Source organism: Engystomops pustulosus, chromosome 5 (genome assembly GCF_040894005.1).
Source record: "Engystomops pustulosus chromosome 5, aEngPut4.maternal, whole genome shotgun sequence".
Classification (NCBI taxonomy): Eukaryota; Metazoa; Chordata; class Amphibia; order Anura; family Leptodactylidae; genus Engystomops; species Engystomops pustulosus.
The window spans coordinates 67752305-67765656 of NC_092415.1; the positions used below are offsets into that span (position 1 = coordinate 67752305).

The 13352-nt window shown below is 37.9% G+C and overlaps 1 protein-coding gene across 4 annotated transcripts in view; it reads left to right on the top strand.

The window, feature by feature from the left end:
• CDH7 (cadherin 7) overlaps positions 1 to 13352 on the top strand; it is a 161604-nt gene that overhangs the window by 86794 nt on the left and 61458 nt on the right. For all 4 annotated transcript variants that reach the window (XM_072152291.1, XM_072152292.1, XM_072152293.1 and 1 more), the window contains one exon: positions 6584 to 6771. In XM_072152291.1, coding sequence (XP_072008392.1) covers positions 6584 to 6771 — 188 coding nt within the window. The remainder of the gene's footprint in view (positions 1 to 6583; positions 6772 to 13352) is intronic.

Here is a 13352-nt window from a genome sequence, read left to right on the forward strand (position 1 = left end):
GTCACCTGGTGACCTGATCTCATGTGTGAGGTGAGTCAGATAGTAATTAGAGGGTTCTCACTGGATGAATTATACTTGGATCCGATGCCCCATGCTTTTCTTCAATGTATTACCTGTAATAGAAAATCACAAGAAACAAAGTATGCAGCTAAGTTTCTCTGCCCATGGGTTGTGGACATATTTGCATATCCCACCTGGTAGTTAAAATAGCCTTGTATACTGTCAGTATATTCAGCCCAGAATTAAATTTTCTATACACCTACATCCCATTTCTGTCTATTATATCTTTATTTTTTATTTGGTTGGGCACTTTTTATTCCTTGCAAATCAGAAAGTTTACATCCATTCTGCTTAGTAGGGCAGGCTGTGTGTACAAGACAAGTCACCATGGTCCAGCATTAGCTCTTCAGTTACATTCAGTCACATTTTACTTTGTATATGTGATGACTGTTCCCAGCATTCCCAGGCATGACCACAGAGACCAAAGATTAACTTTAACTACTTAACTGTACTGTGTGAAGTGAGTGTATTGATTATTCTACCCCCGGGAAGCAGGACACAGCACTTCCACATGCCCCTAATAGCACAAATATGATAGCGGTTATAACAGACGGAACGTGCATACAGTCTGCATGGCCCACTTCATCAGCAGGAAGTAGGACATGGGACGTCACAGGAAGTCCTGAGTCCTGCTGCCCATGTCTGCCTGTGGTGAATGAGCAGTGTAAGTATGATATAGGTGACCAAACTAGTGTCTTATATTTACCCTGTTAAAGTTTTCTACAAGTGGCCAACCCATTTAATATAAGCAACATAAAGCAGAAGAGTGAGTGGAATAGATATGCTGTAATGTATATTATTTTAATGCAGGATCATAATATTATTTTAGAAAAGGGGCAGAGATTCAGTTTATAAGCTGAGAAGCGTTGGAAATTATGTTCACAAAGCAATTTCCTGCACAAAAGTCACTGTATTATAATCAATAAAAGCCTCACACATCTAGAAGGTTTGTCAGATAAGGTAAAAATACCAAGGACAATGAAACTGATTAACAGACATTTCAGGAGCCAAAAAGTCTCATGTTCTCATAAATTAGATAAAGGGCAAGTTACACACATATATTAATACAAGAAAAAGTCATCCACTGACAATTTTTGACAGAAACATTAAACCAAAACCAAGTATAACACTGTCTATCTGTAATGTCAGGAAGTGGAAGGGATAGAGCAGCCCTAATACTAAACCACCCAACTATCCCTGCCTACTCAATGATAACATTTAATGATCGCCACACCTTGGTCACATTCCCTACACAGACACTAAGGGAAAGGAGAACATAAAGTGCACAAATGCTGAGTCAAAACCAGGATGGTACATCTAGACAGAATTACCAGCTAAAGAGTATTCATATTCACGCCAAATGCACAACAAAAGCTATATGTAAATTCCCAAACAGAAATCCAAGGAACAGTCTGGAAAGACTAAATAGTCAGGAAAGTACAGTCCAGTGTTGTTGACATATCGTAAATTTCTTGTTTCACCTGTATCTTGCACCAATTTATTTTTAATGCTAAAGGCTCAAGGTTATATTTGAGAGACATAGAGGTATTTCACAAAAGCAGAAAGCGAGGCAGCACTCCAGTATAATCAAGGTGTTTTATTCACCCATTGGGACAGGTGCACCAGGCTGAGTGTAGCATATAGACTAGCTTTTGCACTTTTTTTGTGACATTTTTAAAAGATGCAAACAGGTGCACCAGGCCGGTAAGACATAGACTAGCTTTTGCACTTTTTTTGTGACATTTTTAAAAGATGCAAACAGACATTTCAATGAACACATACAATACATAAAAGTTTAAAATAAATTACCAACTATGTAAAAAAAATTGTTGAATATAAATGTATGTTTATTTGGAGCATTCCTCCAGTAGTTTACTTATAAAATCAACTTTTATCTTTATTTAAATGGTCTCTGGGTCTCTTGTTCTAACACAACCCCTGAAGCACTTGTAAATGCCTCCCTGCTCCCTCTGTACTCCCCCTGCCTGAATCTTATGGTTCCAGTGAGTGCATGTGCTGCAATAAGATTTTCTCAGACAGGGGGAGGGGAGTGAAGGAGGAGTAGGCAGACGTTTACAAGTGTTTTTTTTTTGGTGTGTAAGAGCTAGAGATCCAGGATCTAGGATGGGACCCATGACACACTTGTGCTTCATTTAAATAACGCTAAAAAATTGTTTTATGATTTAACTACTGGAAGAAAGTTTCCTTTAAGATTTCCTTTAACTGTTTCTTGCAAATCATCCTATATCTTCCTCTATAATTTACTAATAGGAATCATCGAGTATAGGGATGGTAAGGTAAAGAGAGTAGAACTCATACACACTATCACATTGCAGGGAGTTCTAGTATTTTGCTACTTTATGCTGTTCTTGAATTCAAATTTTTGTTAAATTGGATAATGGACTTTACTGTCTCTTAAAGGTCAAGATGATAATACTGAGTCGGCATGTACATTCGAAATAATCCTTGATAAAGAACTTACGGTACTTGCAGGGATTGGAAAATAAAAGAAAGTGCTAACAATGAGAGCATAGAATATTAAAATATGGATGAAAATTAATGTTAATGGGATGCTAAAAAGTGTGCTGAAGCACTAGATTTTATGGAAACTATTCAAATTCTAAAAGCGGAAATAATTAGAAAAATAGTACTGTTTGCTTAATGACAGTTCTTACATAGCATTTTCATCATTTCCATTACTGTAGGGTATAGAGAAGTGAAACACACTTCCATATTAAAAGTTTCAAGTCATGACAAAGGACGGACATTTCACATCATGGGTGCTAGCATTTGCCTTTTCTTTGTTACTTTATACTTTTTCATTTCAATAAACCTAATCATGTGTCAGAATACAGTGCAGAAATGAATGTAATAATTTGAGTCCAGTCATACTGGAAAAGAACCTGTCAGCTGCTTTATATTGCTTTCTATGAGGGAGGTATGAGGCAGATACATTAACTTCAAAGGTTTGTCACTTGTTTGTATTCTAGCAGTTTTATAAAAATGTATATTTTAAGGGAGTCTGCCAACAGTTTTGACCATACAGAGCTGCAGACTGTGTAAGGTATTGGTCTAGGAGTTATTTTTAAGATACTTATGTCTGTATTGCTTGTAGCAGCAGGAATGTAAAAAAAATATGTTCCAGGGTTGTAGCTGGAATTAAGCACTCAGATGCACTGCTGTGTGACATCTCTTCACTGAATACAGCACAGATTCTCCCCTGCTATTAGTTACTGAACTATCAGGCTTCTGTTTGAATGTAACTGCTGTTATTCAAGGGGGAGGGACTGTGCTGTAAGATCTCACACTGGAGTACACTCAGTGGGGCAGATTTACTTACCCGGTCCATTCGCGATCCAGCGGCGCGTTCTCTGCGCTGGATTCGGGTCCGGTCGGGATTTATTAAGGTAGTTCCTCCGCCATCCACCAGGTGGCGCTGCTGCGCTGAAAAGCATCGGGACGCGCTGGAGTTCACCGGCTCAGGCTGAGTGAAGGTAAGGGAAAGCTCCGCGACAGATTTTTTGTTTTAAATGCGGCTTTTTTTCCGAATCCGTCGGGTTTTCGTTCAGCCACGCCCCCCGATTTCCACGCGCCGATGCGCCACAATCCGATCACGTGCGCCAAAATCCCGGGGCAATTCAGGGGAAATCGCCGCAAATCAGAAATATTCGAGTAACATGTCGGGAAAAAGCGAATCGGGCCCTTAGTAAATGACCCCCAGTGTATCAAGTCCATCTACCATCCTGGAATATAAGCGCATTTTCACAGTCCCGCTGCTACCAATAACACACTGAAAGCTTTGATTATACTGATCTCCATGGAAGCTGCCTAGCACTGTCCTGCATTTTGTTTAGTGAAAGCTGCTGACAAATTCTTTTTAAAATCTTCAATATGGGTCCAGCACCTTATTGTACAAAGATATACATAATATTTATGATCTTATCACCCACTAAAGGATTATTGTTGGACTTTCTGTTATTGTTAAATTTGATTATTGGCAAAGGGAAGCTGAGAGTAGTGTAATGTCTGAGCAGTAATTGTTCAAAAATGTTTATGTGACATATAGTGAGTAAAGTGGCTCCTTTTAAAGCCTAGTACCCAGTTCTGGTAGATTATTGTGAATTGTAAACTATGCTACATACTACTCCTGTTCCTTTCTGAAGAGTGATATTGTTTTTAATAAATGTTTTTTTTTTTTATTGATGATTGTTGATGAATCTGGGAAGGCTGCATTTTAACAGTGGTGCTGCTTGGTTGCTTTATGTTGATCACAACACAATGGGGGAGGTAAAACTGATCTAGTTGTCCATGGAAACCAATTGAAGCTCAGCTTTAACCCCTTAACGACTTGGCCTTTTTTAGTTTTTTCACTTCCATTTTTCACTCCCCACCTTCAAAAATCTGTAACTTTTTTCTTTTTCCACATAAAGAGCTCTGTTATGACTTATTTTCTGCGTAACAAATTGCACTTCGTAGTGGCGGTATTTAATATTCCATGGTGCGTACTGGGAAGCGGGAAAAAAATTCCAAATGCAGTGAAAATGGTGAAAAAACACATTTGCGACGTTTTCTTGTGGGCTTGGATTTTACAGCTTTCACTGTGTGCCCCAAATGACAGGTCTATTTTATTCTTTGGGTTGCTACGATCACAGGGATACCACATTTGTACAGGTTTTATAATGTTTTCATACATTTAAAAAAATTAAAACCTCCTGTACAAAAATTATTTTTTTGATTTTGCCATCTTCTGGCGCTAATAACTTTTTCATACTTTGGTGTACGGAGCTGTGGGTGGTGTCATTTTTTGCGACTTTTGATGGCGTTTTCATTGCTATCATTGTTAGGACTGTACAACCTTTTGATCACTTTTTATTAATTTTTTTATATTTTCCAAAATGGCAAAAAAATGTCATTTTTGACTTTGGACGCTATTTTCCGTTACGGGGTTAAACGCAGTGAAAAAACGTTATTATATTTTGATAGATTGGACATTTTCGGACGCGGCGATACCTAATGTGTTTATGATTTTTACTGTTTATTAATATTAATGTCAGTTCTAGGGAAAGGGGGGGTGATTTGAATTTTTAGTTTTTTTTAATATAATTTTTTTTTTTCAACTTTTGTTTACCATTACTTTAACTATTTTTCAGACTCCCTAGGGTACTTTAACCCTAGGTTGTCTGATCGATCCTACCATATACTGCCATACTGCAATATGGCAGTATATGGGGATTTTACTCCTCATTCATTACAATGTGCTGATAGCACATTGTAATGAATGGGTTAAAACGAGACAGCATCGGGCCTTCGTGAGACCCGATGCTGTCATGGCAACAGATCACCGCTCCCCGTGACGTCATCGGGGAGCGGCGATCCGCGGCAAGATGGTGGCGCCCATGCGGCACCATCTTTTTGAAGCCCCCGGCAGCATTGCCGGCGGCGATCGCCGTGAAAGCACCCGCGATCGGTGCTAGCACCGATCGCGGGTGTTACCGGTAAGCCTTTGCTGCAATATGCAGCAAAGACTTACCGGCTATGGAGAGGGCTCGGCCCGCGAGCCCTCTCCATGCACCGGGACCCGGCGCGCGCCGTACTAGTACGGCACGCGTCGGGAAGGGGTTAATTTTATAAATCGCTATGGGAAAATGAAAGTTGAGCTCTGATTGCTTTCCATGGTCAACTAGAACAGTTCTGCTCTAAAAGACTTATGATAAATCTCCCCCAATAAGTCAAACTTACTGTAAAGATATTGAAAGAACAAAATGCCTAATTTCAACTTTGGAATCCTATATTGTTCCATAAGATTAGTTAACCTTCACTTGATCTTTACAATATGGATTGTATTGTCTTGTACTTAAAAATATGTCCTAGATTCCTTCAACATCTTTAACACATACTGTAAGGCCCCATACATTCCTGACCAACCTCATTTACGGTATGTACCTTCACAACAATTCCAATTTTCATTCCAAACCATAATCTGTGCACTGTATAGCATTTGCTATCCAAATATTATGACATTTTTATGAATTAAACGCTAAAAAATAATATACCCACATTTCTTTGCATGGGCAATATCCTCCAATATCATAATATCCCAAATTTTAAAGTGACTACTTTAAATGAGAAGGATTGTCCCCAAAATACAGACTTGAGGAATAATAGAGAAAGGGCATTTTACACAATAAAACTTTAATTGTATTAATCACATTTAACAAGTTTTTTCTCCTGTACATTGAATCATGTCCCCTGTATAGGGCAGCTTGTTCTGTATACAATACAGGATTCTTCAGGAATTTTTTCAAAGTCGGAATAGTATCAGTTGTAGCCCATTGCCTTCTGCATTCAATGAGTATAACAGAGGATAGACATTCCCTTGATCTGATGTGTACTTCTTAGTTATTTCTTGATCTTCTGTCAATAAGAACAGTTTTTTCATGCAACTAAAATCAAAATTATACATGTCACGAAGCTTTCACCGATGGATAAATGTTTACTTATGATTTACTTCTTCTTCCTCCAGAGTCTGAACAGTATTATGTGCCTGAATCCTTGCCTGTTGGCTCAACCGTGGCAAGGATCAAAGCAGCAGATGCTGATATTGGACAGAACGCAGAGATGGAATATAAGATTGTTGATGGAGATGGGGAAGGAGTTTTTAAAATTAATGTAGATAAAGGCACGCAAGAAGGAATTGTTGCAATTAATAAGGTATGAGCAAGTAATTTTCTTCTCTTGTAGTTGTGTTGAATAGATCATGTCAGTATATATTTAAAATGTATAAAACATATTTTAAATATAGGATTCTGATTTGTCATAGCAGGGACCTTCTATAACAGTATCAGATTTCAAGTCAATTTACCCTTCACTTTGACCTTTCTTTTTGTATGGCCACTTTAACGAGGTGCTATGACACACACTGGGGGTTATTTATCTTTGTTTTTATTCCTGTCTTTTCAGACTTTTTGAGAAATTCTTTGGCGCATTGCTATTTTTGCGCCTTTTTGCTGCCATTTTGAAATGTCTGTCAAACATTTGTTTTTCGTCAGTAAGACACATTTATCTTCTATTCTAGATGTTGCAAATGACATTTATCATTTCAAATCGTCTAAAATGTGTGAAATTCTTTAGCGCAACAAAGTCCAGACAAAACCATACTTAAGGAAAAACTTAGAAAATGGAAAGAAGCGACTTGGGACATTTGTGCAACATTTTTTTAACTAATGTCCCAAACAGAGATCTGAAAAAATGAAGCCATTTAACGCAAGGAAAAAGTGAGATTGATAAATTACTAAGGAAGCAGACGTAAAAAAAACTGACAAATACTAGCCAAAACTAACAGAGATAAGATAAATGACCGATATAGATTCATAAGTGTTACATGGATAGAAGTTTGTTTACAATGAGGCAACAGAATGTTAAAGTTTCCCTTAAAAGGAATTTAATAGAGACACCCATTGTGGTGGGTGTTATTAGCAGCAGCTACAAATAGTTTTATACAAATACTTCACAATGCATTTCACAAGTTTTATGTTAACAGGTTGGCTGGGTCATTGGACAATGAGGCTGATGTCATTGTTTATCGCCTGGATGTAGTTTTCAATCACTTTGAAATGGTTCAAATCCAATTTTAAGGGTGGTTTCACAACCAGTTGTTATAATATGTATGTCCTATTTAAGGAGACATAAAAGTAAAAAGCTGCATTAGTCCCCTTTTCAATCACTTTTATATGATCCAGAGCTGCATTGGTCTTGAGTGACTCATTCCGGCAGAGAAAAAACAGGTCCACAGAGTAAGAAGTAGACTAAAACCCATCTGATATTAGGGTTTTGGAGGAGGGTAGAATCTAAGCACTGATTATTGTTCCGTAAAGGTGCGCTATGGCTGATGTTGGCACATTCACTACCAGGATACACTCCCATCTTTTATATTCTGGCTCTTCCTTATATGCTGCGCTCTTGTGATGGTCATCTTCTATGTTAGCAAACTTGTATGAACCCAACCAACCTAAGTGACCTCCACCACAAACATCAGTATAGCTTTAACAGCAAATTGAAGAGTAATATTGTGACTACTAAATAATGTCTGTTTATTCTATATTTCCCCTGTAACCTATCACTATATATTGTATATTTCATGTTCAACAAAACTCAACTAAAATAAATAGATCATTTTCATTCTGCATTTGAGACTGTATTAGTTTTCACAGTAGATTAAACAGAAAGATAAGATAAGAAGAATATTTTCCCCTCCAGATATCACCTGTAATTAGTTTCTACGATCTAATCAATTGTTATCACTAATGTAGTGTATGAGTTATACTCTGCTTTGACTTCCCTAACAAAGAGGATCTATACTTTGAAGCTTTAATTTACACCCAGCTATGAAGATAATGTCAGTATTTATAGGCTGATCAAATCTAACAGATATTATGAAAGCCATTATTTGGAGTAGATTTAATGTTTAATTGACAACCAGGTAAAAAAAGTGCTGTAAAATCTATCAATTTACTGTTATTGCTTCTTTGGTTATGCTAAAATAAAAATGTGCAGTTTCATTAAACTTTATTTACAAACAAGCGCAATTGACTAGAAAACTTCATAATATTGCAGCCAAATAAATTTTGCAGTTCATAAACCATACAAGGCCAGGTTGTTTTTTGAGTTTGTTTGTCATTCTTGACTTGAGTGACAAAATGATTAGGTTGTAAATCAGGACAATGACCTTCTCTACCGATTGTTGTCTCCAGTTGTGCTATGCAAGTAACAAGCTGTGTGTTTACACATAATTCACACAATCAATACAGAGTAGCATATTGCCAGCCTTGCATCCAAGTATATTCGAGCTATGGATTTCAAAGTGTCCAAGGACATTCAAAACTTCACAGAACACAATTATTTCAATACTACAGTACGTATAACTACATTTCGCTTCAAGGCGTACTTTAGGCTTAAAATATTGATAAACTACCTGATAGATCCTTAAGCACAGATCAGTCCTGGTCCAACACATTCATCAGTTGTGTTAGTTAACAGATAATGGTGAAGGAAGCAGAGGACTCAATTCTCTTGTTTCATGGCTTCTAATTAACTATTTACCATATTATCCCAATAATAATGTCCAGCCAGGAGAAGAGTTAAGGTCAGATACATTGGATGGTCAGCCATTGCCAACAGTGGTAGTCAGTGCCTACTATGTTACGGTTCCCTTTGATTAGCACATTTTCCAGCTGCAGCTAGCCACCAAAAGCTTATTGTTCATAAGGCTTGCCTGCGCCTCAGTTCCTTAGCTTTTAACGGTCAGTGTGCCCACACCAATTGTGTACACTTGCACTGAATGTATATTACTGGTGATAAGGTTTTTTATGCCTAAACATTATCATCCTTTATGGTAAATGGGAAGGTGTGTTGTATCTGCTTTTCTGGAGTTACCTGTTGTGACCAAGGTTTTTTTCCCCAAGACTAGAACTTTCTATACTGCTTTGATGATGACCCTGGCTAGACCAGATTCTGATCCATTTTTGCCAAGCTGATCTATGGTCCGTACCTTAAAATCTCCCTGTCTATGTTACGACTTGTATTCTGGATTCTGTCCATCTGCTCCTGCCTAGAACTAAATATCCATTTGAGTATTCTCTGCTTGACCCCGGGAGCTTCAGATCAGTGTATTCAGACCCAGAGATGTCAGCTTTAACCCACATTGGAATTATAATAGGAGTGGTAGCAGTCTTGAGCTGCTGTTGCAATGATGTCCAGAGGTGTTAAAGAATAAAAAACTGACTATGACTCTTGAATAACAACTTTTGAAATGGTTCAAATCCAATTTTAAGGGTGGTTTCACAACCAGTTGTATGTCCTATTTAAGGAGACATAAAAGTAAAAAGCTGCATTAGTCCCCTTTTTCCCCAAAATTGTACATGGTAAGAAATGCACAAATGATTGTCACATATTTGACACAGAACTGTATAACATTTTTACAATGGTTAAATATACAAATTTAGATCAATATTCTATAATTCGAAAGGATTTGAAGTTAAACCCTCAGAGTTTCTTATATTCCATCAACATTATACCTAACGTCTAAATTTATACATAGATATAACCCGGACCTTCCACCATTCACACCCATATACAGTTTATCCATTTAAATGTCTCTGCTGATTTTGTCAGCAACATTTAAACTGTAGCCAGACCCATTTGAGGGCATTAACGGGTTTGAGATGGACCCCATTGTGAACTTCTAATTGGAATCCAGTCTGGAATACCCAAACCTTCCATGTTCATAACGGACCTTATCTTTGAAGTTGAGGTCCATTCATAACTATCCACAAGACTTTAGAGAATTTAAAAGATTTTTTTAAATTTCTGTAAGGTTGGACGCAAACCTGTAGGTCTGGAGCTCCCATTGTCATATGCTTGATTTTATGCATCTGTAACTGAATGCTTGTTCATGCAGTATACCAGTCTCTTCCTTTATTCTATATATTTTAATCTTATTTTTGGTATTCTTTTAGTAATTTAGAATATTTATTTAGACTATGAGTTTACAATTTTTTAAAATATAATTAATACATTACAATTATTGTTGCATGAACTAGGCTTAAGAATCAAATGGAAATAGTCACATACAGGAAAGAAGTGGGGAAAATAGAACAAGCATTATGTTCTAATAGGCAAGACCTTGTTATGTGAGCATAACCATTGTTTTTACCATTGTTTTTACATTGTTGCATAAAGTCAAAATGTTACAAAATGTTAAATATATAGGAAAATAGCATTCGAACTGTTACCGAGGTGAAAAAAATAACTGTAATAGTTTTTTTTTAAACTTACTAATTGTCTTCATGTCTGATCTTAACGGCTTGATAAATGTCATCAAATTCTCAAAATCTATTAGTCATAAGTCCAACAAAACCTTTATCTCTAATAAATAACAAGCCATGATGTAAAGGCTGTACAGCTAAGCTCTTATGTCTACTATACACTTTAAAGCCCATGTACGTGCTGTATCTTATTAATTTCTTAGGAGTTCAGATTCTAGGAAATGGGATGACAGGAAAAAGAGTAGATCACACCTCTCATTCTGATCTCTGTCTTAAAAGATATATCTTAGGCTTATGATTAAGTGGTTACTAATATGGAGTTAGAAAGAACTAGCTAGCAACTTGACATAAGGAAATGTTCATAGAGGATGATACTGATGGGAATGAAGAGAAGCAGAAAAAAGGAAATATTCTGCCCCGATGTAAAATCTACACTGGATTCAAGGAATTACTGAAGACTTATAGGGGCACATTTACTTACCCGGTCCGTTCGCGATCCAGCGGCGCGTTCTCTGCGCTGGATTCGGGTCCGGCCGGGATTCATCAATGCAGTTCCTCCGCCGTCCACCAGGTGGCGCTGCTGCGCTGAAGTCCGCTGGAATGCCTCGAAATACACCGGCCTACCCAGGATGAAGGTGAGTGAAATTTTCGCGACACAATTTTTTTTTTAAATGCGGCGGTTTTTCCGAATACGTCGGGTTTTCGTTCGGCCACGCCCCCCGATTTCCGTCGCGCGCATGCCGGCGCCGATGCGCCAAATTCCGATCGCGTGCGCCAAAAACCCGGGGCAATTCAGGTACAATCGGCGCAAAACGGAAATATTCGGGTAACACGTCGGGAAAACGCGAATCGGCCCTTAGTAAATGACCCCCATATACAGTCAAATTGTGCGTCAAATATCAAATGTTCTGCAAAAAAAATAGTCTTTAGGCCTTTGGAAGACTGGCTAATAGCAAAGTATTCCCCACTGATAAGGCCACATAGATTTATATACATTATTCTCCTCATAACGGGAAACTATGTCAGTTTTAAGGTTCTACTGACAGATGAACGAGTGAACTAAAGGTTAATGGATGAAGATCAGTGAATATGTCACTCTTTCAGTAATAATGTTATAATAAAAAAATGTAAAACATGCTAATTGCTCTCTATAGGTATGCATAGCTGGTAATGGTTTCATTGAGAAGTAATATTTTCTGAATGATTACTATCACTTGCAGGAAAAGCTGGCGTGGAATAAAGGTAAATGCAATATCAACCAATATTGGTACACTAGACAACAGGTTTTTTTGGATGGCTGTTCTATATCTAGTTCTACACAAATCTCTTAAAGGAGTTTTCCAGATTCCTTTTCTACTAATGACCTACAATAGGATGTCAATAATTTATAAAAAGCCCAGTTTAAAGGGAACCTGTCAACACATTTTTCCTAAATACAGCTAGTAACAAGTTCGAATAGAACCATATTAACTAAAAGCCACCCTTCAAATAGCTAAAAGATTGTTTTCCTCACATCCCCATGAAATCAACTCTGTTATTTTATCTAGCATACAGCTGTCAAGGGGTGTGTGGCCTCCTCGACCCTGTGCTGCAGCTCCTCCCCATGCCTTAGGCATCTTCCCACAATTCAGCACCTCATTTGATGAGTTCTCTCCATGCCTCCATGGAAGCTGCTCTAATTTCATGTGATCAGATACATACATGGGGTTCATTTTACAATGTTAGAGGTTAAAGGATCTTAGATGACATCACCCTAGTCACATGACATGAAGTGCTGAATGATGTAACAGAGTTTTCTCTCAACATTCCAGCAAGGCATTGTGTAAAACATTTGACACAGTATTTACTATCTGTATATTTACATCTGTATATGTCTATAGTTTCATATTGGCAGACTGTCTCTAGTGGTGCTGGTAGAATTGAGACCTGTCAGTCAGGAACAGGGAGGCAAGGCAGTGAAGTGTACACTGCACATGCACGTTGCACATTGAGCTGCATAGAAGTTTACAAACTTATTTTTTAACATTGCAGCCATGGAAATGATCCATTTAGGCATAAGGGCATTGCTTTCTAATCATAGTTTTATTTTGAATGGCAAGTTCCTTTTAAAGGGAACCTGTCACCAGGAGACCCATTTTAGCACTCCCCCTGTTCCCACAGAGCATAGTACATACAATGTATAAAAAATAGGTTTTACAGAAAAAAAAAAAAATTATATAGTACCTTTCAATACCATGTGCTGTGTGACTAGGCACTCGTCCCCTCGGTGTGGCTGGAAAGGAGCAGTTACCCCCAAACCCTTGGGAAACCGCTACTCCATGTGTCCTTTTCAAATATATGAAAACACTCACTTGGCTTAGTGAAGCCCCCTGCTCCAGCTACTCCTGAGTGATGGGATTGATTCATTTATTTGAAAAGGTCACATGGAGGAGCTGTTTCCCAAGGGTGGGGTGGGGGCTGCTCTTTAAT